The sequence below is a fragment of the Camelus ferus genome, chromosome 2 (genome assembly GCF_009834535.1).
Source record: "Camelus ferus isolate YT-003-E chromosome 2, BCGSAC_Cfer_1.0, whole genome shotgun sequence".
NCBI classification, from domain to species: domain Eukaryota; kingdom Metazoa; phylum Chordata; class Mammalia; order Artiodactyla; family Camelidae; genus Camelus; species Camelus ferus.
Window position 1 is genome coordinate 62,692,674 of NC_045697.1, and position 24,561 is coordinate 62,717,234.

The 24,561-nt window shown below is 35.6% G+C and overlaps 1 protein-coding gene across 8 annotated transcripts in view; it reads right to left on the reverse strand.

The window, feature by feature from the left end:
* The window catches only part of SNCA (synuclein alpha), a 232,472-nt gene that overhangs the window by 82,938 nt on the left and 124,973 nt on the right, over positions 1-24,561 (reverse strand). For all 8 annotated transcript variants that reach the window (XM_032459646.1, XM_032459642.1, XM_032459682.1 and 5 more), the window contains 2 exons: positions 22,482-22,523; positions 16,721-16,863 (listed from right to left, as the gene is read on the reverse strand). In XM_032459646.1, the coding sequence (XP_032315537.1) occupies positions 16,721-16,863; positions 22,482-22,523 (185 nt within the window). The remainder of the gene's footprint in view (positions 1-16,720; positions 16,864-22,481; positions 22,524-24,561) is intronic.

The window sequence follows — 24,561 nt, forward strand, 5'->3', positions numbered from 1 at the left end:
ATGACAAACCTACAGCCAGCATAGTACTCAACGGTGAAAAACTCAAAAGCTTCCCACTAAAATCTGGGACAAGACAAGGATGCCCACTATCACCACTCCTATTCAACATAGTCCTGGAAGTCCTAGCCACAGCAGTCAGGCAAGAGAAAGAAATAAAAGGGATCCAAATTGGAAAAGAAGAGGTAAAAGTGTCATTATATGCTGATGACATGTTACTATATATAGAAAACCCTAAAAGGTCCACACAAAAGCTACTAGAGCTCATTGAAGAATTCAGCAAGGTAGCAGGTTACAAAATTAACGTTCAAAAATCAGTTGCATTTCTTTACACTAACGATAAATCAACAGAAGAAGAAAGTAAAGAAACAATCCCCTTTAAAATAGCACCCAAAGTAATAAAATACCTGGGAATAAATCTAACCAAGGAGGTGAAAGAATTATACACAGAAAACTATAAACCATTGATGAAGGAAATTAAAGAAGACTTTAAAAAATGGAAAGATATTCCATGCTCTTGGATTGGAAGAATCAATATTGTTAAAATGGTCACACTGCCCAAGGCAATCTACAGATTTAATGCAATCCCTATCCAATTACCCAGGACATATTTCACAGAACTAGAAAAAATCATAATAAAATTCATATGGAACCATCAAAGACCTAGAATTGCCAAAGCATTACTGAAAAGAAAGAAAGAGGCTGGAGGAATAACTCTCCCAGACTTCAGACAATACTATAGAGCTACAGTCATCAAGACAGCATGGTATTGGTACCAAAACAGACATATAGACCAATGGAACAGAATAGAGAGGCCAGAAATGAACCCACAAACTTTTGGTCAACTCATCTTTGACAAAGGAGGCAAGAATATACATTGGAATAAAGACAGTCTCTTCAGCAAATGGTGTTGGGAAAACTGGACAGCAGCATGTAAAACAATGAAGCTAGAACACTCCCTTACACCATATACAAAAATCAACTCAAAATGGATTAAAGACTTAAACATAAGACAAGATACAATAAACCTCCTAGAGGAAAACATAGGCAAAACATTATCTGACATACATTTTAAAAATTTCCTCCTAGAAGAAATAAAAGCAAGAATAAACAAATGGGACCTAATGAAACTTACAAGCTTCTGCACAGCAAAGGAAACCAGAAATAAAACAAGAAGAAACCTACGGAATGGGAGAAAATTTTTGCAAGTGAAACCGACAAAGGCTTGATCTCCAGAATATATAAGCAGCTCATACGACTCAATAAGAAAAAAATAAACAACCCAATCCAAAAATGGGCAGAAGACCTAAACAAGCAATTCTCCAAGGAAGACATACAAATGATCAAAAAGCACATGAAAAAATGCTCAATATCACTAATTATCAGAGAAATGCAAATCAAAACTACAATGAGGTATCACCTCACACCAGTCAGAATGGCCATCATTCAAAAATCCACAAATGACAAATGCTGGAGAGGCTGTGGAGAAAGGGGAACCCTCCTACACTGCTGGTGGGAATGCAGTTTGGTGCAGCCACTATGGAAAACAGTGTGGAGATTCCTCAAAAGACTAGGAATAGACTTACCATATGACCCAGGAATCCCACTCCTGGGCTTGTATCCAGAAGGAAATCTACTTCAGGATGACACCTGCACCCCAATGTTCATAGCAGCACTATTTACAATAGCCAAAACATGGAAACAGCCTAAATGTCCATCAACAGGTGACTGGATAAAGAAGAGGTGGTATATTTATACAATGGAATACTACTCAGCCATAAAAACCGACAACATAATGCCATTTGCAGCAACATGGATGCTCCTGGAGAATGTCATTCTAAGTGAAGTAAGCCAGAAAGAGAAAGAAAAATACCATATGAGATCGCTCATATGTGGAATCTAAAAAACAAAAACAAAAACAAACAAACAAACAAAAACAAAGCATAAATAAAGGACAGAAATAGACTCACAGACAGAGAATACAGACTTGTGGTTACCAGGGGGGTGGAGGGTGGGAAGGGATAGACTGGGATTTCAAAATTGTAGAATAGACTACACTGTATAGCACAGGGAAATATACACAAAATGTTATGATAACTCACAGAGAAAAAAATGTGACAATAGTGTGTATATGTCCATGAATAACTGAAAAATTGTGAAAAAAAAAGAAGTAGACAGTGGTAATGGTTGCAAAACATTATGAATGTAATTAAAGCCACTGAATTGTACACCTAAAATGGTTAAAATGGCAAATTTTTTTTTGCTATATATATTTTACCTCTCTAAAATAGAATATAAGATTACCCATGAGTTGTTAATTGCTGAAACTGGATAATGGGCACATGGGTACATCATTATATTTTTCTCTCTTCTAAAAAAAAAAAAAAAAGATCAGAAATTCTGGGTAGTCAGGTTTGTTTTTTTTTTTTAAAGAAGACAATATCATTTATATTTGCTTTTAGAAGAAGGAAATAGTCCACATTTAAATGAATAAAACTAATTCTATGTTTCCTTTTCAAAAAAAAAATTTGTTTGTTTGGTTTTTGCAGGGGTGGATAATTAGGTTTATTTATTTATTTTTAATGGAGGCACTGGGGATTGAACCCAGGACTCTTTGTATGCTAAGCATACACTCTACCACTTATCTATACCCTCCTCCCTCCTCTTATGTTTTCTTGAGTACTGGAAATGTGTTTGGCAGGTCTGAAGAACAGCAAGGAGGCCAGTATAGCTGGAGGGCAGTGCCCAAGGAGAAAAGGGACAGGAAATGACATTACTGAGAACCAGATATCGTATGGCCTGTGACCACAGCCTACCCTCCTATGTGTGACAGGAGGTCACTGGATGGTTGAGGGCAGGGGAGGGATGCTTTGGTGTGTTTCAAAAGAATTACTGGTGGAGACAGGCTACCCAGGGTGTGTGAGTGGAAGCGGGGAGGCCAGGTAAGAGGGGAGGGAAGGAGTCTAGATGAGAGACGATGAAGGCCTGGCCAGAGTGGTGGTGATGGGGAAGAGAGACTTGGGGAGATCAGGGATATATTTTCAAATACAGGTACACTGATTAGGTAGAGGATTGGAGGGAGGATGTGTAAGGAGAGGAATCAAGGATGCTTTCACGGTTTTGGCCTGAGCAACCAAATATGTACGATATATATTCAGATGCTGTGAGGGCGAAGTAAGGTGAGATGACTATGCATTTCAGCAGATTGGGAAAGTTTTCAGAGTTCTGAAGGCTTGCGTGGGCCTTTCTAGCCTGGGTAAAATTCAGTCAGGAGGCTTAAAGCCCTCTCACAGGTCAGGCAGAATGAAAAGTTACAGGCTGTGTTAGGTAACTGGGAGATATTTTGAAGACACTGTCTGCTTTGACTGAAGAGTTTTGTTAAATGATTGTGAAATATTTGGTTGAAAAGAAAGGAAGACTGGATAAAACAGGGCCTTGAATAACAGGATTAGGCCTTGGGGCTTGATTCTGTGGGTCGTGGACAGCCACTGGCTAACTTGGCTAGTAACTTCCAAATTCCCAGGATATTCTATTAAAGGAAGGACTGCCAAAAAACATTTCATGTATTCTGAAGATGGAGATCAATGTAGACGCATTTATAATATGGTTGAATTCTGAAAAGATCAAGATTTCTAAAGAAAATGCTACCACAAATTGCATTTTACACACACACGTGCCATACCCACACCTATATATAAAAAACACACTAAACCATCAGTCATAAGATACGCCCTCCCACCCCAAGTCAGTCTTTTGTAGTTTCCTTTTAAAAGGTATCAATTAGTTTCAAATAAGAAAGAGTGTGTGAAGGATGGAAGAAATTTCATTCTTTCCATAAATGATGAAAACACAAATATTTGTCAGATATAAGAAATATACTTCTTTTTTCCTCAAATAGTTCCAGGATATTTATTACCTGAAAAATAGGTACTCTGGGGAATTTATTTTCCCCTAAAGCCTTCATTTTAAAAAAATCATAGTTGCCCATATTTTTAAAATCTGAAAAACTAATTACTACTTGCAACTGAAATCTCTTCCAAATACATACATCAATGGTTTGATCCTTGTTACATTTTAGTAAACTCTTAGGTCCAAAAATACAATTTACTTTAAAATGTGATCCCAGGCATTTGGGATGATCAGACCTACTAGTTACTACTAACAAGCTAACAGTCAGAGATTACAGAGAGGCCAAAGACTGTAAAGGTCCTCCTAGTCCAAGGACAAGGCCTGTGCTCATACGTAAAATGAACTGCAGATGGGGTTATCTAACTCCAACAGAAATAAACTGACCATAGTAAAAAGTATTTCAAAGAAGTGACACTTTTACAAGTTCTTATATATTATCAGACAGGTTAACAAAAATACTGAAAGGTTATTTGTCAAGTTGGGGATTTGGGCATGCTGTAAATAAAGCATATTAAAATGCAAAAGGTAAAGTTTTAAGGATACAAGAAGATAGGAGGATGACAGCTATCTCAGAACCCAAAATATTTATACTAAGATTTAGTAATAAGATTTTGCAAAGTCAAATTGTGAGTTAGGCCCCCAATGATCAGATATGCCTGCCAAAAATGAGAGAGCAAATAAATTATTCAATCTGCTTGGGCAGGTCACCTCATTCCTCCTTGAAGAGCTTTGTTAAAATTTATCTTGAAATTCAGATGTGGAACCCAGTATTACTAGCAAAAAGAAAATTGTTGACATGGTATCTTAATTTGGTTTGATAACTAGGATCAAGAGGAATAAATGGAAGAAGTGAATTATAATCTGATGTTTTGAGAAATAATAAGAGACCATGAATGCTATGATACCTCACTCAGAGACAGCCTTATTTCAAACTTGAAAGGAAGAGAAAGAGGTTGGGGAAGAAATCTTCAAACAAGGTCCATAATATTAGTAGACTACATATACGCATCATGATTAACAGCTAGATGTCAATGCCTAGAGCACTAGAAATTGGTCTTATATGGCACAATTCTTCTGATGATGCCTGGCGTAGTATATTGCACATAGCATGGTTTTAACAAATATCAGATGAATGGATGAATAAATACATAGGTGAATGGATGTACAGCAAACACTATAACTGTATTTTTCAGTATCTATGAAGCTGAGATGATTTTTTTTAATCAGTTGAACAAATGTAAGTGAGAACTAGGAGACTAAGAAGGAAAATTAGGCTCTTTGAGTTCTAATTACAGTGAAAGCAGAAGAACGCTTAGTCACATAAATGCTGAATAGTGTGGAATATTACAAATACTATTTATTATGCTTTTGTTAGGAATCCAATACATACTTATTATAGGAAATTGGAGAAAGGGTAAGTGAGCAAAGAGAGACAGTAAGATGACTGCAATCCGTGCCCCAGAAATAGTCACTCAGTTGTAGTGTTTCCTCAAGGACAGTGTGGGAGGGCTTTTTGTGTCTGGTACGATGCCTGGGGAGCACTACTGGCATTTAACGAGTAAAGACCAGGACAGGGAAACATCCTATGTTGAATGGGAGCATTCTCCAAAGCAAAGGATTATCCAACTGGAAATGCAGAGTGCCTCATTGAGAAAAACAGAGAGCCTGGTGCAACTACTTCAGGCCCTTATTCATACATATAATACACACAGTTGTTTTTTTAATTAAAACTGGGTTATATGATCCAAATTATTCGTATTGTTTTATAATCTGTTCCTTTCACTTAATGCAGCAAGAACATCCTTCCTCCTCATCAGTTATTCTTCTGCACCAACATTTTAATGACTGCTCAGTGTGATCACTGTATGGATCAACCATAATGCATTTAACTAAGTCCCCATTGTCAAACTTCTAGCATTTCTTTCAATTTCATATTATAATCAATGCTGAGATGAACATCCTTATATCTAAGTTTACGGTCATTTAAATTCTCTGAAGTGAAATTGTTGATTCAAAGAATATAAATAATTTCAATTCTTTTAATACAGATTTCCAGCATGTCCTCAAAAATGACTTGTATCAATTTATTATATAACCACATGGTTGGTGAGTGAAAGGACAGCTCAACGTAAAGTTGCCAACAATGTGAAACACCGACTGAGGGCACTGTACCCCCAGGTAACAGCTGGTCCCTTCCCTGTCTCACATCTAAGTAGAAGGTACAAGGACTACTGTGAAATAAGCTCACAGTTGAGACAGTGAAACTAAATCATAAAAGTTCAAGTACCAGACCCTTTCATTATTTTCCATCAGTGAAGCATAAAAAGAAAGAAGAAGAGATTTTCAGGGAAACAAATGGAACATTAGTTTGTCTTTTCCTCAGAACCCTCCTCTGCAGAGGCAGGTGGTGACTCATGAGGTTGGGGGAGGTCTGTGAGCAGGAAGACCAGCATCTCATTCCCTGGCAGGATGCTCCCAATGCTAACAGTGTGTGAGCAAACCAACACCAAGACGTGGGGTCTGACATACCCTGTGGGAGAGTTCAAGCTCGATCTCCATCAGCCCCACACACCCTGACTGCTGAGAGTCGAGGCCGCCGTAAGAGGAATTCCTAGGTTTCCCATGGGTCCAGATCAGGCCTTGGAATGTGGAGGTCATGGCAGGAGAGCCTGGCTGTCCCAGACCCCTGAGGTGAGGAGAGGACCAGCCAGCCACATTCAGACCACAGAGTACCACATCAGTCACCCAGGACGTAAGTGTCTGGGTGGAGGGAAGACCAGACCCAAGAGCAAAATGTTCCTGCTCCCACTCCTTGTCCTGGCCTCCCTTTGCAGATGTACAACCCCATCTCAAGTGAACTTGGGATAGGGAACTTTAAGCTTCTATCAAGCTCTGGCCACAAATACATCTTGAATTTGATCCAACATTTATATAACGATTCTGTTTTATCCTGGAAATAACGAAACAAGATAAAATACAAGGCTTTAAAGATTATACACTAGGTCTTAGTGCTTATCATGAAGGTGCTCAAGTCAGATGAGCTTGGGGTCATTCCTCCTCTGGACCTGCCCCCCTTCTAAAAAGTCTTGGCATGAAAAATTAGAGTGAGGAGAACCTCTCTGGCTTCCTTCCCTTTGCTGGACTTCCTTGCCTTTGAGTAAAAGGGAAAGGGGCCAGGAAGATGCCTCAGCCAATTTTCACAGTCGCAAACTACTTAGACCTGCCCCCATCCAGGTCAACAGGGAGCTTTGTCAGGATTTGGTACAAAAGCTTCTTATGAATAGAGTCCTTTCTTTGGTCTTGTACCAAGGGAGCTTACAGAAAATGGCTATGAAAGAATAGGATTTGGATATGGGATGCTGAGTCCTGATAATCCTCTAAATGCCTCTAATCCAGAACCTAAAAAACAAGACTTATTAAGAAAAGGAAGAAAAGAGGGAGCGGGGATAGTTTCCATTAGCCTGGGGCGTCTCACACCTGTGTTCCATGGAGTACCCACAACTGTTCTCCATGGGTTTGGCATCAAAAAAACATGATTGAAGACAAAAACTCTACCCCTAACACAAGATATTAGGGCTCCTAGATTTTCTTCAGTTTAAAAGAGAAACATTTTAACTCTGTTTAATCTAGTGTTTCCCAAAACTGTTTATTTCCAGTTGTAACATGTATGTAATGTTCAGTGGAAACATATGGGGGAAATCTGACAAAAAATAATAGTAATATGATGGCATTTTATTTAGCTAAAAAAGTAGACTGTTCAGTGAATGTTTTCTCTCCTTTTTGTGTTTGCAATTTACTTACTAAATAACATCAAAATATAAATAAATATGCAAGTGAACTTCTATAATCATATATCTAACACAACTCAGAGAAAATGTAGGCCCTTCTTAGCAAAAGGTTGCAACTGCACAGTGCATTACAGTTGGTTGTTTATCTTTTGTCTGCAATATATCATTTCATTCACACACTGATCCTGTGCAGTGGCTGGCCAGTTATAGACTAGTAGGTTTGGTTTAGAAAGGTTAAATGAGTTTCCAGAGGTCTGGCAATGCATAATTGAACAAACTGGCCTAAAATTCAAGCCATTAAGCACAGATTTAAAACATTTTGAACTCATTTAATCCAACACTTTTATTTCACAGATGAGAAAATCTGTGCTCAGAGGGGTTAGATGACATCATCCAGCCCCAGGAGAAAGACAAGACCAACTCCACGCTCCCTGACTTAAAGCCCATGCTCTCTACACTAAGCCAGGCGTCTCCTATGCATGACCAAGTCCAGTGGTGCAGGTAAACCAGGAACCCAGCACAGAGACAGAGGCCAGCTGGCTACCATGTGGGTCCAACAACAGATGTTAGAGCAGCTTTAGTCAGAACATTTGTCACCTGCCTTTGGTTCAGACACAAATGTTAGTTTCCCTTTGCAGGAAGAAGGATTATTACTATATGCAGTTATTAGTATTTTGTGAAGGTAATTTTTAAGGTGTCTATTTTAGATATGTCATAACATTCAAGTTAAAGTACTTTTAAGGCTATTACATGCTTTGTGTGACAATTATATTGATCCCCAAATGCAGCAACAGAAGTAGGAAGCATACGCCTTTTCCAATTTTGCTACAGATAGTAACTTACATACAATCCACTGAGGAAAAACTGGGGCCTTAAGGCACAACTGTATGTACCTGCTCAGAAAACTCACGTGGCATGAAATAGGACAGTGTCTATTGAAAGGATCTTCTGCATTTTTTCAGGATTCCCAACAATCAAATAGAATAAAATGTATACACATGTGAATTGGAGATGATTTGCTAATACGGCTTCCCAGACATATCATTCCCCTGTAAGCACTGACAGTTAAGTGCTACTTGATCTCCTTAAACACAAAATTCACATTTTTCTTCACTACCCACAAAGCTGCAACTGAATTCATTCTTATGAATTGAGTTCCAAATAGATTTATCATACTGTGTTGGTATGAAGAATACAAAAGAAAAAGTAAGATAGTTTCCGCCTCTAATCAGGAAAATAAAATCTCTATATATTCCTTCTTTTTATTTTTCATTTGTTCATTGAACTGTTTATTTATTCAACAACATAATTTCTGTTTCAGCATTCTTTGTATTAATGTACACTATAGTCTTAATAAGAATTAAATACTACTTTTGGAATTTTCGAAACATCTGCTTAGTGATACCAGAATTACCTGGTAAAGAGGAATATTTAAGTTGTAACTTAAATATATAAATGCTTTGTAAAGTTTTAATAGTTTCTTATAAAAGAATTATCTCATATTTGAGTTGGCAAACTACTCATTTTCCCCTCATAGAAGAACAATTAGATTGATGAAATATATCACCAAATTCTAGTTCCCATAATTATGTATTAGTATGCAAAACACAATCGGCATCTCATTTACCTTATTTCTGTTCCTTTTAATTCAAGTAAACATATTTTTTTCTAGATTGTGTGTGCTTTGAATATTTTGAGAAACTAGAACCTTTCCATTGTCTCTTGATAAAACAAATACCACTGTCAAATGTCTCCCTGAAAGTTAGAAAACTAAAAGCCTGTATTTGAAGGGACAAAAAAACCAAATTATTCTCACTTTTTGGGAATATTCAACTTGATTATCATTGAAGTTTGGGATAAGATTATTGCATATCATAATAAATAAGCACATTTTATTCTTGTCACTTAAAATTATTATTTTTTTCCAGGTTTTCCACTGAATTATAAGGTAGAAATATGGCTCAGATGGTAATAGAGGTTTAAAGGAAACACCTAAGTTTAAAATCATCTGACAGTTTAAAAGTATCTGATTAATGAAACACTATCAAAAATATCATGGTATCTTTGCATTTGAAGGGGCAACAGCAATGTATGTGAGACACATGCACAATGGAAATGAGCTCATACAAGTACGGGCACTGCTCTTACATTGCATTCCGCAGAATTTTAATCCACATTGACCATTTATGAAGGAATAAACCAACTGCACAAGTATGATTTAAAGCTGTTCATCAGTGTGCCTTGGAGTAGTTCTTTCACATTCTTCCTATAATGTATTTCTCTAACAAACAAAACTATCATCACCATTGGCCCTCTGAAGACTGAAATTGGATTTGTAGTTATGTACATATAGTAACGGTTAAATGCTTACAAATTATTAACCACTGGTTCTAGGATTCGGGTGGAAGTATTTTTATGCTCCTGTGTCTAAACAGCCAAAGTGTGGAGGCTTTTATCTCCATATATGCAAGGTAATTTCAGTCTACCGACAAAAACAAAATTTAAAGTACAATATTTATTGACAGGGTACGTCTCTCATTTCTAACAGAAAGCATTTTTTCCTATGATAGATATATACTTGTTACAGACACCTGTTCTCAAAGACCAGAGATGCTCCTTTTCCCCAGGGGTAAATATATCGTGGCCCTGCCTTGACGGCACATTTCTGGAAGGCAGGAGCCAACCAAGTGTTAGCCTCCTTTGTATTCCTCACATGCCCAGCTGAGCGCCCAGCACATACAAAGTATCCATTAAATGACAGAATGCTATTGAATTTTACTGAGAACGTAAATTGTAAGCCTATGTTCCTTACAACTTTATATGTAATGTATAGAGTGCTTTCCCATTTACAACCTTGTAAGATTAAGGGTCATTAGGAATTATGATTCATCCATCCTGAACCCAGGAAAATACTATGAGATACATAGAAAGCCCATCATAAAAGATGTGTTCCTAAGTGGAGACAGTTTACGTAATATTACTAGACTTTCATGAGTATAGAATATTGCCTTCACATACCACATTGCGAGATAGTACTGATTATATACATTTTGAAGCGAATCAGTTAGGTCAATTAGGTTTTTTAATTACCACATTATGCTTTCACCTAAGATTATAATGATACTAATAGTATACGTCACTCCCACCACAAATACAAATCAGGGAATTCACTATGTCACAAAGCTTTTAGATTAGGTTTAAATTTAACTATCAATCTTGTTAGTTACCTTCTGAGGTCAAGTAAAAAGCAAGACTCAAACTTCTAATGATTTGAGATAATATATCAATCATTCCTAAACATTTAAGGAAAAGGTTTACTGTAAATGAAAATGTTTCACTAATGTTGATATCTCTTACTAGTTTCTTATAAAGAGTATTATGATCATGTCTATGATATGGGATGTTTCTGCAAAGAAACCTAAAAGGCCGTCTAAGACCTTTGGCTTATTTGTGGAATCAGCATTGAATGAGTTAGTTGATGGCAACATTCATCATCTGACTAATAATTTAATTAGAAGGTCTGTAACATTCAAGTGTTTAAAAATAAATCTGCATCAAACTGAACATGACAGTTCTGCTAAATCAAAGGAAATAAGGACACTTAAATGTTATAGATCATAATATCAAGCCTGACATTTTTCATTCCTGCTTTGTTTTATTCATCTGACACACACTTGGTGAGCTAGCCTCTTATAAATTAAGGCAGCATTACGGAGAATGCATGCTTCTATCCATTTGAAATCAACATTTTCTGGATAACTGTGCTGGGGATAGTAAAAACTGTTTATAATCTGATCTAATTTTCCCAAAATGGCATGGTTTAGGAACTTTATTCTGGTTCTTAAGAAAAAAATAAACAGATGAAACATAATCTATTTTAAGTATCTGAGGCTATAAATATTTCAAGCTTATATCTTGCACAAAAGATATCTCCAGGTACATAGGTCCTAAATGGGATGTGATAATGAAGCTGTACTATTTGTCAGACAGTGGCTTTACAGTTTATTCAGAACTTTTACATGTCCAGAAAATTACAGAAGTATAAACCTCAGGGACACTGAGGATCCAACTCTTCTAGGGACTTCCAGATAGCGTTAAAGAAATGCTCATTTGTTCAACAAGGATTTATCTGAGGAGTAAATACATGCAAAGCACTATTGAAAGATTGGGATGGAGCAAATGTTCTAGTGAACATGTATATTGTAAATATACATGCACCACATAACAACTGTTACTCAAGTGACTTTCTTTTATAATATTCTTAGTACAAGAGGATCATTTGTTCTCAATAGAAGGAAACATAAATTTTGTTTTATGACATCATTGTTTGAACTTAAAACTTGAATGCCTCTGCCAATGTATTTGTAGCATGTTTCTGTTGTGCCAGTCAAATGAATGGGCTTCAGGAAATGAGCTGTACAGCTAATAACCTCTTGTGTGCATACAGGCAAAAATATAGATCAGTAGATGTATTATTCTGATATATTTAAGAAGCTAATAATATTTGATTAAAAAATTTTAAAATTCAAGACATTCTATTTGTCCTTTAATCTAGTATCTTATAATTAGAAATTATTACTAAGGGTAGCTTCATTCATATGATCAAATTCACAAAAACACTTAGGTATCTGTGATCATATCTCTCTGTTAACATCAAAAGGAGATGAGTACACCAAAGCAAGCATGCTCAAGAGATTTACTTAGCAAAAATAAAAAGAGAAAAATAAAAATGAACAATGAGAGCTCTTGGCTTAAGAATACAAATCCAGAAACCACAAAAGAGAGGAAAGAAAGAAAGGGAAGAAGGAAAGGATGGTAGGAAAGGATGGATGGATAGATGGATGGGTGGATGGAAGGAAGGAAAGAAGGAAGAAAAGAAGATTTATCCTCTCATCAATCAAGAAATGATGAGCCAAATACACTCAAAGGGCATGAGGGCTGAACACCAATGCAGCCACTCCTCTTGCAGTGTTCCTGGTATTCACGAGGCACCACCCAACAAGAGAATGGCAAAGCCATTGATCCACTTCAACAAGCTAACAGTGGCCATGCTGATCACATTCCTCTTCCCCCCGGGCTTGTGAACTGTATCATTACACCTTGTTGATACCACTTCCTGCATAGTTTTTGAATTAATGCATTTCTTTCTTCTTCCCTCAACAACACCTTGGAATTCACAATCATCTCCTCTCTTTCCATCACAGTCCACCAACCCATGCCTGGTTTCCACTCCTTCCTCCCTTTGATCTGTTTCCCACCCTGCAGGCAGAGACATCTTTTCAACATGCATAAGAAGATACGGGGTGTGTGTGTGTGTGTGTGTGTGTGTGTGTGTGTGTGTGTGTGTGTGTTTATACACATACATATGATGGAATACTACTCAGCCATAAAAAACAATAAAATAATGCCATTTGCAGCAAAATGGATGGACCTGGAGATCATCAAATGAAGCCAGAAAGAGAAAGAAAAATGCCATATGATACCGCTTATGTGTGGAATCTTAAAAAAGGACACAAATGAACTTCTCTACAAAACACAAACAGACTCAGACATAGAGAACAAACTTACGGATATCAGTGGGTAGAGGAGGTGGGAAGGCATAAATTGGGAGTTCGAAATTTGCACCTCCTGGGGAGCGATGGAAATATTACCTATCTTGATTGTGGTGGTGGTCTCATAGGTGTATCATACCACAACAAAGGTGCTTAAAAAAAACATGCAAACCTATAACCTGACATCCATATTAAAGGCTTCAAATGCTTTAATAGGTTCCTCTATTTCTAGAATAAAGACCAATATTTTTAACATGACTGACTGTGACATAGCCCCTGCTATGTCCTTATATTTTCTGGCTCCACCTGTCCTCTTTGATTCACCACGGTCTCCTCCTACTGCATTAAATTTCCTCTTGTTGCTTTTGCCTAGAATGCTTTCCCTCTAACTCCCACTTTTAATAATTGCCAGTCATTTTTTGGATCTCAGCCCAAACATCACTTCACCAGGGAAGCCTTTGTGATGCCGTCCCTATTCCGACCCTGAGGTAGCTGGGTCAAGTCTCCTTTGAGATATTGTTGGCATTATGCACTCCATGGCATTTATCACAGTTTATAATTACACACATTGTGTGGTGATTAGTTGATTACTATTGCTGTTTGTCACTAGACTATAAGTTCAAAGAAGAAAACAACAGTGCATAGTTTTCTCATCATTTTAACCTCAATATCTAGCAAAGTTCCTGGACACAGAGTGAGCAAGCATTATTTCTTGAATGAATAATGAGTGTCAAAATGGGGGTCATTAACAAATGGTTAGAGCAACAATAAACTGCTTATTTCCATTCACCAGAATTGCTTTGATCAGAGTTTGACAAAATTATTTCAAATTTCATAATGAACAAATTCAATGATTTTGTTTAAACTCTAGAATTTTTTGCATTTCATAGATGTGGCTTAAATGAAAGTTTACTAGCATCTTCTTTGAGTTATTATAGAAACTCAGAGCTTTATTGCTAAATTGGGCCTTAACAATTTTCTAGGATAGATCCCTCATTATATAAGACAGAGTCTTAGGAAATCTTCAAAAGGTCATTCAGACTGTTGGTGACAGAGCAGGGATGAAAATCAGCCATTTAAACTCCCAGCTCAATTTTTTTTTTTTTTTTTGCTATAACTATGCTGCAATTTCTAGGTTTATGGCTTCATTTTCATATCAGAAATTTGGAAGAACCTGTAAGTACCCATAAGAGAAATATCTCCAAACGGTTAATTTTGCTACATCATTTATATTTCTGCTTTAAAATACTAAAATAAATAGCAGTATTTTAGAAGGATAAAAAGCAAGCCCAATTTTGTAAGAAATGAAATATTTTCATGTCTTATTTGCAATGTATATTGTCTGCCTTAAATGGGGGCAAGATGGGGATGGTACACGTTTCCCTGTTTTCTTAATATTCTGGAGCAAGAAATTTTCCCAGTTAAATCATCTGGCTGTCCATAATTCAGTTTCTAAAAACCCAAAAGGAAGGTAAATTTTGAGGAAGGGATTGGGGAAGTGACATAGTGAATAGAAAAATCACTGCTGGTATTCAGTCTATTACAGTCAGCTATATGACCTTGGAATGCTTACTTCCCCTTTGTAGATTTCCTCATCTGGACAATCAGGAAATTGCTCTAAATCATGGGCTCTGTTGATGGACTTACAAGATCCCACTAAGTCCTTTGGTGTGTGTATGTGAGTGCACATTTTTCTGGGTAGAGGGTCCATAGATTGTATTAGATTGACAAAGATCTGGGACAAAAAACACATGAATTGCTTTTGTACTAAAATCTGAAGTCCTTCCTAATTTTGGAAATGGAATAAAGCTATAAATAGAATTATCATTTCAGATGGACAATAGAAACTAGTATAATTATTGGCCTGAGTAATAAGATTATTTGAAAAGCATATTCTGCACAAAGGAATACTACTCTCACCAATCACACATTCAAGTGCTAGCTGGAGAACTCCACCAGAAGCCCAGTCCGGATTTTTCCACAATTAGCATCAACTGTCCCAGACAAGGCAACTACATGTGATAAAATCTCAGTATGTCACAGGTTGTTAGTCCTTTCTTTTTATTACCATTGTTTTAATGAGTCATCAAGGGAGGCCTGTTTCACACAGTTATATCAAGCAGAAACAATCCAGAGCAGTTTGTCAGCAAAGAAAGATATTTTCTTATAGTTTTCAGGATATTTATTCCAAAATATTTTGGTTATAACTTTGAATGGTTGCATAACCAAGGTTGCTGTAGCGCATGTAAAACTATTAAAGACACAGAAATAAAAGTCACTCTGCTTATCCCTTATTTCCTTCCTTCTTTTCCTCCTTAATGTAATAAATATTCCTTAATCGTCTCCTATGCATCAGGCACTCTCTTAGATACTTGTAAAACATCAGTGAACAAACTAAATATATTCTAACCTCAGGAAGTACTTGTATTTCAGAAGGGGAGAAATAAAATAAACATCATGCATAAAAACAAGTAAGTTATTGATTATTTTTAAAGATGATACATGTTTTGACCAAACAAAAAAAAAAAAAAAAAAAAAGGAAAAAATAAAGAGTAGGGAAATTAGGAACCCCAGAAGTAAGGAAAATGGTTTCCATTTTCAATAGGTCAGGGTAGACCTCCCTGAGAAGGTGTTGTTTAGCAAAGACCTGAGGAGATGAGAGAATAGACAAGTGTGATCTTGGGGAAGAGCTTTCCGGACAGAGGGAGGAGCCCAGGCAAGAGTACTTGTGATGTGATCAAGGACTAGCAGGGAGGCCACTGCGGCTGGGAAAAAGCAAAAAGCTTTCTGCTGCTGTGGTCATGAAATTTGTAAAGTTTCACCTTCCAGTTCACCCCTCATTTCTGTTGCTTGTTTAAAATGAATGTCATAATATCTTCTGAATAATCCTCCTAGAGTCTCATATTTGTCAAGAAAGGCAAAGTCAGAATTCTGAAAATTTTAAAAATCACCCTAAAACCATGCCCTCTGGTTGGTAACATAGCTTAAGTCTCTCAGTTTCCACAAACATATTTGGCAATGAACTCTTATGCAGTAAGCAAATAAGCCACTTAATAAGAGATGATGTCACTACAAAGAAATCAAGTAAAAGATCTTCATTTTGAAAATTTAGAGATCAGGCACAAAGCATCTGCTATATTTCAACACAGAGAAATTCCAAGATTCACAGCTAACATGAAAGCACCCATTCTTTCTGAAAGGTCACTGTTCATTTGGGCATTTATTACATTGCTCATTTCACTAACTTTTCTCCAGAAAACAGAACAATCACGATTATTGTACAGTTTTCACAGCCTTTATCTGGGTGAATTACCTCCAAGAAGAATACACATGTAAAGGTAGTACTTTTTCTATGAAGAAAGGTCAGTTGGCCCTCCCCCAAGCAAGCATCTCATTCCTGCCTCGTGCCTTGCCTGAAAGTGCACCGGGATTCCACAAGCCTACAAATGTAATAGAAAATGTTTGCAGCCATACCTTGCTCAACTGATCCTTTTTGCCAAAGCCAGTGGCGGCTGCAATGCTCCCTGCTCCTTCCACTGTCTTCTGTGCTACTGCTGTCACCCCTGTCACCACTGCCTCTCCAACATTGGTCACTTGCTCTTTGGTCTTCTCAGCCACTGGGATAAATCAAGAACAACAGATTAAGGGATGGTGGACCGACAGCAATTTAAGACAATCTCACTTCCACGAGCCGTCAACTTCTAAAGACCTATATTAACACACATGTAGATAACTGAAGAGTCAGATGTAATAAAAGTGACAGATTTCTAAGTGGGCATGACTTAGCCAAACATTGAATCTTTGCTAAGATATCCTGTTGTAATCATGCAGATGTCAAAAGGTGTTTCAAGCAATCACAGATTTAGAGCCATGAGCAATTTCAGTTTGGCTGACATTTTATTAAGGAAATTTTACTGAAAGCAATGCTTACAGGTGCAGTTGTATCAAATTCAGCACGAAATTTCTTTCTTTATTTCAATTTCAATGCCAATTCTTTGATCTCACTCAGCATGTTTGTTTCACCACCTTCTGAGTCACACAACACATATCTGCTCTCACACGTTACCATCAGAAAGAAATAACAGTCAGGCATGGTTATGAAGGAACTTTGATCTTTTTACAAAACATCAGGTAGTTGAAACAGAAGGGTTTTTAGTAATAAGATTGATATTCAATCATTTTAATGGGAACAAAAGAGCTAGACTTAAAATATGAAAATGAAATGGTTTATTGAGCACACAATTTCTTTTCATTAAACAAAATATGGTGATTCAGTAGTTTTCTAAAATAAGTTAAAAATTTAAGATGGTGTAAATAGTTTGGAATTAGATTTAGAAGAGATTTAATCTCACATCAAAATTTCTCCAAGACTATATCTGATATAACTGTTGAATTAATCTTTCTGTATGACCTCCATGCCAATATCAAATAAAGGAAGTTCCAATAAAATGTGTGTTTCAATTAAATTAAGAGTTTAAAGATGAGATTCTGCTTTTTCAACAATTTCGAGGTCAACAGAGAAAAAAACCCAATCCTTCACCTAAAAGTTATAACATTTATACTCATCAAGTCTGGGCATGCATTCTTATCTATATCTATGTAATGTCTGCCTTCTTTTTTGGCCCCACAAACTCATTTTTTGTCTGCTTTTCCCCTCCACATTTCAGGAACTTTGGGTTTTTAGCACTATTCCGCCTCAAGTTCTTTCCTAAGCAAATAGAGACACATCTTGTTCTGTGTATGTCTGTATACGTCCTCTCCACATAAATCTCAGTCTGAGGAATCCCATGAGTTGCACGATGTTAGCTGTAAAAGGTTATGTGCTAGTCACGTGATTATCACACAGATATCCTGTCGTCAGTTGGGAGAAGCCAATGAATAAATAGTAATAATGTGGACAAAACAATGGCATTTTGAATATACTATGTAGGTCATGGAAGCTGAGGTGGTCTATAAGGACACAGAGTCTCACTCCCCAGTCTAGGCACCTTGGGGAGGTGAAGTGACCCTAGACTAAAACCAGGAAGGGTTCGCAGCAGCTGTGGCTTGATATTTGCCTTCTGCTACTTCTGGGGATACGGTCGCTGCCTGCTAACTAGTAATGGCTAGTCCCAATGCAAAGTTCAATTTAAATGCCGGCGAAAAGCAGTACTGGAAATCTCATGTTTTTAAACATTTCCAGAATGTTGATGCTTTAAAAATAGAGAATTATGGGCTTTAAGTTCTCTTTTTTTTCTAAAAACATGAATAGAAAATTTTACTTGAAAGTGAACATTTTCTTCTTACAAAATCTCAAAGACAAAAATAAATTTTGATCTTTTTACAGATTCATTTTTCTGCCAGACATGAAACTTTAACAATTCTAGTTTTATATATGTATATACTTTTTATAACACACATCAACTGCACAATAAAATGCACTTTGTACTTTATTATAATTTCATTAAATTTTATCATTTTAAGAATAAGCAAATTAGTTACATTACAAAATGGCAGTGTACAAGCAGCAATGACAGACACATACTTAAAGATCCCTGTGGGACTTGATTTATCTAGTGGGGTATCTACTAACCTTGAGCCCTTATTTTCCCACGTTAAAGCCTTTTACATTCTTTCTCTGCTCACTGACATTCCACACAAAAGAGTGACAAAACAAAAGGAGAGGAGATACACTCAAATTACTGCATTTTGAATCTGATAAATGGTATTTAAGGGACAAGACCTTATAACCAGGATCAAAAAGATACATTTAACCAATTGATAGCATATTTTAATTCACTACATTTTCCCAAATGTTCCAATCTTTCCCATTTTGCAGGTCCATCTGGCCAGAAGCCCTCTTAGAAAGTTCTCTGTTTCTTCAGCAAATTCAAACACTTTATTAAAATCCACCTCAAATGTCAAAATCCATGTTAAAAACCTCTCCCCTCAACAGGTGTCCTTCTTCCTCCACCTGTGATGCCATAACATTTTCGGTATGTCTTTACTATTGAACATTTTACATTGCACCATAGTACTTCATTTCCCAGTATGTCTATCCACCTCCACCAGTATGTTTTGAGTTCATTAGAATGAGAGACCCTGTTTTATTTTTCTTTATATTATTTCACAGTAGGTAATAATTTTGAATGCATTAAAAGAAATTTTGTCTATATGTGTAATTTACACATTAACTTCAATAATTAGATTTATATTTCAGTCTAATTAACAATCAAATTCCAAAAAGGAAATGTGGCACCAACTTTTAGAATAGATACAGTAAATCTAAACTTGTAAAATGTACCTATAATTTTAAAGTAATAAAATTATAAAATTAGGAAGATCTAGTTTAGAATTGGTATCAAATGACAGATTTGAGGAAAATAAATTTATATTTTAAAGTAGTTTAACAAGGAAGTTTAAGCTATTACAGGTTGAAAATTAACTGTGTTCATTATCATATAATAAATTCCTGCTTATAAGAATCAAAGCCGGCAGAATTTCTCCAATAATAGGAATTTGTTTACGTCATACATTTTGGAGGGAAAAAATGAGTAAGCTTATATCAAAATGTATTTTTTAAAGCACCTTCAAAGACACGTCATTCAATAAGTCCAGATTAAGAACACTGTTGTATTTTCTTATAATGTGATGCATTGACAACTCAAATAATAATGTCCTGAAATCAAAAAGCCAGGGATTAAGGTAGGGTTTCCTGGATTTTATCTTGAGATTATCTAGCTGGGAGAATTAATCTTCCCTGGGTATTGTAGGTATAAAACTCCTGGCCTTACTAAGTTTACTAATGTCTATACTTCTGCAAAAATAGTTAATGAAATGAATCTTAAGAATTTTTTCTTTTAACATTAGCTGATAATGTTATATACTTTATAACAGTTTCTCACTTCCCTGATTTAAGAGTAATGACAATAATAACAATTATTTAGTATTTATTATGTACCTATAATAAACATTATGTACCTATAATAAACATTTTACCTATAATAAAAAAGTATAATAAGTAACTAATTCTCTCTCTCCTTAACCACTGAGGTAATTACCTTAAACTATCTATTTATCCTTATAATTTGAATCTGGAATTTTATATTAAATAACTCTACTCAACAAATTATATAATTCATTTATCTGTTATGAGAGAGGAATGATACTTATTGCAGCTGACTGATTCCAATGCAATTTTCATAGGCAGACTATTTATGACAACATTTTTGATACTTTACTACTGTAAGGGTGGCTGATGGGGACAATGGCTGTAAATATTGCCCACACCAAAATTATCATGGTCTCCCTGCTTAGTGGCTTTTCCATAGTACTCTGGGGAACATTAGTTTAATTCAACCCTAATAACTATTTAAAAAAGGTCAAATAAGTTTGCGAAATCCTGGGTTAAATAAAATAATGCAAATGTATTAAATGGAGAAGAACTCAGATTCCTTAATATGCTAAAAGGAAGACATGATTTGCAAAGTTTTCCAGCATTATAAAACCAGGGAAACTTTAGCTGGTGGGCTACTGTTTTTCAGAAAACAATTTGCAAAATAATTCTTATTGTACAAACTTCAGTCACCTGTGCCAGGACATGCATGCATACGTGCACACACACACACACACACACACACACACACACACACACATCACTCTCAGCCCCCTAAACCCATGTTTGCATTCCGTCATTCTGAAGAAGACTCAAAAAAATTCTAACTTTGTCAGCAGTTATCCTTGCAGCCCATCTCCACGGCCTCTATTAGATGACAGTATTGGTTATGTTCTTTAATTTTTGCCACAGGCTCTGAAACTTGCAACATGCTTATCTGCTTTCTCACCACATGGATTCTCCTTCGACTACTAAAATGGAAAATCATTAATATAGGGAGGCCCTCTTCAAACAGCATAGTCTACAACTGTCTGATAGCCAGTTCTTATAGAAATCAGGCTTTATAACATCACATGTACAAAAGGCCCCTAGAAGGCAGTTTATATACATCTAGGATTGCAACAGAGTGAATGTAAACTGCACATTTTAATTTAGCTTCTAGCTAGAATCTGTTTCAACAGTTCTGTTTTAATTTTATATCCTAGCTTTTTAAATAAAAATATGCATAAAATAGTCATATAAAGGCTTTTCTCTACTAGCTGTAAAAATGTTCTCAAGATAGATTCACTGTAAAGTAATAGCAACTATTTGCCTTCAGTATTCTAGGTACTTTATATATATATTAATCCACTTAATTCTTTTACAGAAGAGGAAACTAAATCACATAGAGGTTATGAAGCTTGAAGAAAATTCACACAGCTAGTAAGGGATATGCAAGAATTCGAACTAGAGAAGTCTGTCTCCAGTGTTTATGGTCTTTACCACAATATTGTATTAATATTCCTGTTTGGATTTTCCCAATTTCTATTTTATAATTCAGCAATGTAGGAGCATGTTACTTTCAGGAAGCACTATTATGTTTACTGTCTTCTGATCATAGGAATTACATTTTTTTATTATCTCTTATTTCACCAAACCTGTCAGGAAGCTTGGAGTACATGCAACAAGAAACTCAGTTACAGCAAGTCTGTGGGCTTTTAAGGTTGTTAAATTTTGATTCTCCCTAGATTTTTCTATTTCTATCACTATCCTCCTCCTCTTCTTCATCATCACCACCATAATTTTCATCATTCTTGCTATTCATTTATTGTAATCTTCTTCTAAATCTATTCAAATTCTTGGTGAAATTAGGCCAAATAGAGATAAATACAATAATAATTTACTGATCATCCTAAGGGTGTTTCCTGAAATGTCTTCTGAATCATCAAGGAAATATTATAATTAGTATAGTTTAATGTCAGAATATTTCACTGTACTCTACAGAAAATTTTGCTTTCATCCTTTGGATTGTAATCCTTATATGATATCTATGCTGTCAGTTTGCCAGAACATTAAGTTGGTCCGAAGACTAAAAGGCTACTATAAATTAAACTACTACAATGAAAATTAAACAATAAAACTGGTCAATTCAGTCTTCCTTCTTGACAGTTACATACATTGTGCTTTATTTATTTATAATAAATATCCATTTAAAACTATTTAATAATGAATCAAGATTAAACGAAGCTGCTGTTCTCTTAGAATGCTCCTCTATGGGCAGTGTGGTTGTCAACAATTACATTCTGAATAAGCAGTGCTGGGCTACACTGCTTGCTAGATATTTTCAATATCATCCCTGGATATAAGTTCCACAAAGCTTACCTGTTGTCACACCGTGAACCACACCTTCCTTGGTTTTGGAGCCTATAAAAACAAACAAATTCAAAATATAAGTCTCAAACTGGCCACGCAGGCTGCTGGTGAGCTGCTTTTAAATATGTCTAAGGCAAAAACAAAATCTCAGTCTTCAGAACCCCTTATATTAAGGTATCCTAAGGGGGCACAAAACCTAAAACAAAGAAATCCAGTAATTGCTACAACACACAGAAAAAAGCAAAACTAACACGATGCTCTCCAATTATAATTTTCAGCCACAAAAATGACTTTTCAACTCCTTGTGTCCCACCACATACCAATTTACAGAAGGGAGAAAAAGGTGAGATAACACTGGGACTATCTGGGAAGGTGATTTTTGGATTCAGAACTGCAGAAGCTTTACTAAAGTACAGTACAAAAGAGAATAGTTAACTCGTGAAACACAAATAGAAGGGGGAGGGAGAGAAGGGGTGAACAGTAACAACAAATTCCTATTATGTAAAAGGTATTTCGTATCTCATCTCATTTAATCTTTGTAATAACCATTTTATATTATGCCCATTTTATTAGATATGAAGAAATTACAAGTTAAATTACATGATTTGCCTAAAGTCACACAAGTAATAACTGACTACAAGCACATTCAAATTAAGGGCTCTGTGACCCTAAGCCTATATTCTTTCCACTAAGCCAGGAAAACCTTTAGAAGGATAGTGTTTTACCATTCAAGTGTGACTAATGCTAGCTTCAAGAAGGGGCAAGATATACATAAATAATTTATTAACATGTGTCATTAAAACTAAGTTTGTGAACAGTTTTACTCATAAACTCTCTAGTGTTGGATTTTTCAGTGTAATTCATAGCAGTTGTTTAATAAACTATTTTTGGAAAAAATGACAACAAATTGAAGATTTACTTGAAAACTACCCTATAAGTCAAATAAAGTTGTTCTATTAGACAGAGAAGAATATGAGGAAATTAGGATTTAAAAATTGGGAAATGATTTAAACCTCTATTTGGATATTAAGATAGTTACCCATCTTCAGTTTAAAAATGCACTGATTTATAAAGCCTTATAAGCTTTATAAGTATAGTATACTAGTGAAATAACTGTAAACACATTTTACAATCAAGGAAAAAAGTGTAAGAGAGCCTCAGTTGCCATATCAATAAAATGAATACATAGGATTAATTAAATAATCACTAAGAAGCTGGTTCTTAAACTGGAGAGTACAGCGGAATCAGCTGGGTGGCAGCGGAATCAATTGGGTGGCAGTAAGGTTAAAAAATGTTGACTACTGAGTTAAAGTTTCAATACTCAGTAAATAACAGGTACAGATATTTGCATATTTAATAACCCTCATGATCTAATGCAGGTAATTCATGGATCAAATTTGAGAAATATTGGTCTGAGGCAGTTTCTAGTTCCAAATTTATTTAGAAGTACATACCTATGATTTAAATAATATGATGATCTATAAGATGATTTAAGTAAATATGTAAGATCATATTGTAAATGTTCTTTGAATTTTTTATAAAAATATATAAATATGGCATTAAGTAAAATTTGCATGCATTATTCTTAAACTTACACTTCACAAAACAGTCAAGAAAAGTTTCTACATTTGATAAAGCAATTTAAATATATCTAAGAATTTCCAACTTGAATACATTTAAGGACTTCTAATAAATATATAACATAAAACAAACTACAGCTTTGTAGTGAGGAAAGGCAGCTCTGTATTCTGATTTTTCTGGCTTTAAATCTTCACTTCACTGCATAATAAATACACGTCATACAATCAGCATGAAGATCAAAGGAAATAATACATGTACAGTCCTTAAAACAGTATTTAGTACATAGTAAATACTTAGTGATACCTGCTATTCTTCTTCTTATATAATATTTGTAAAGTGATTTTCAGTTTAAAACAAGGGACAAATCACCATGTCACAAATTCATATAAATGAAGTTGTGCAGTTGTTAAACATAGTAAAGGATACAGGATGGTATTTTACATGTATGCAATATGATGTGAGTGTGTGTGTGTGTGTGTGTTTCAGGCAATGATCACTTTGCATAGTA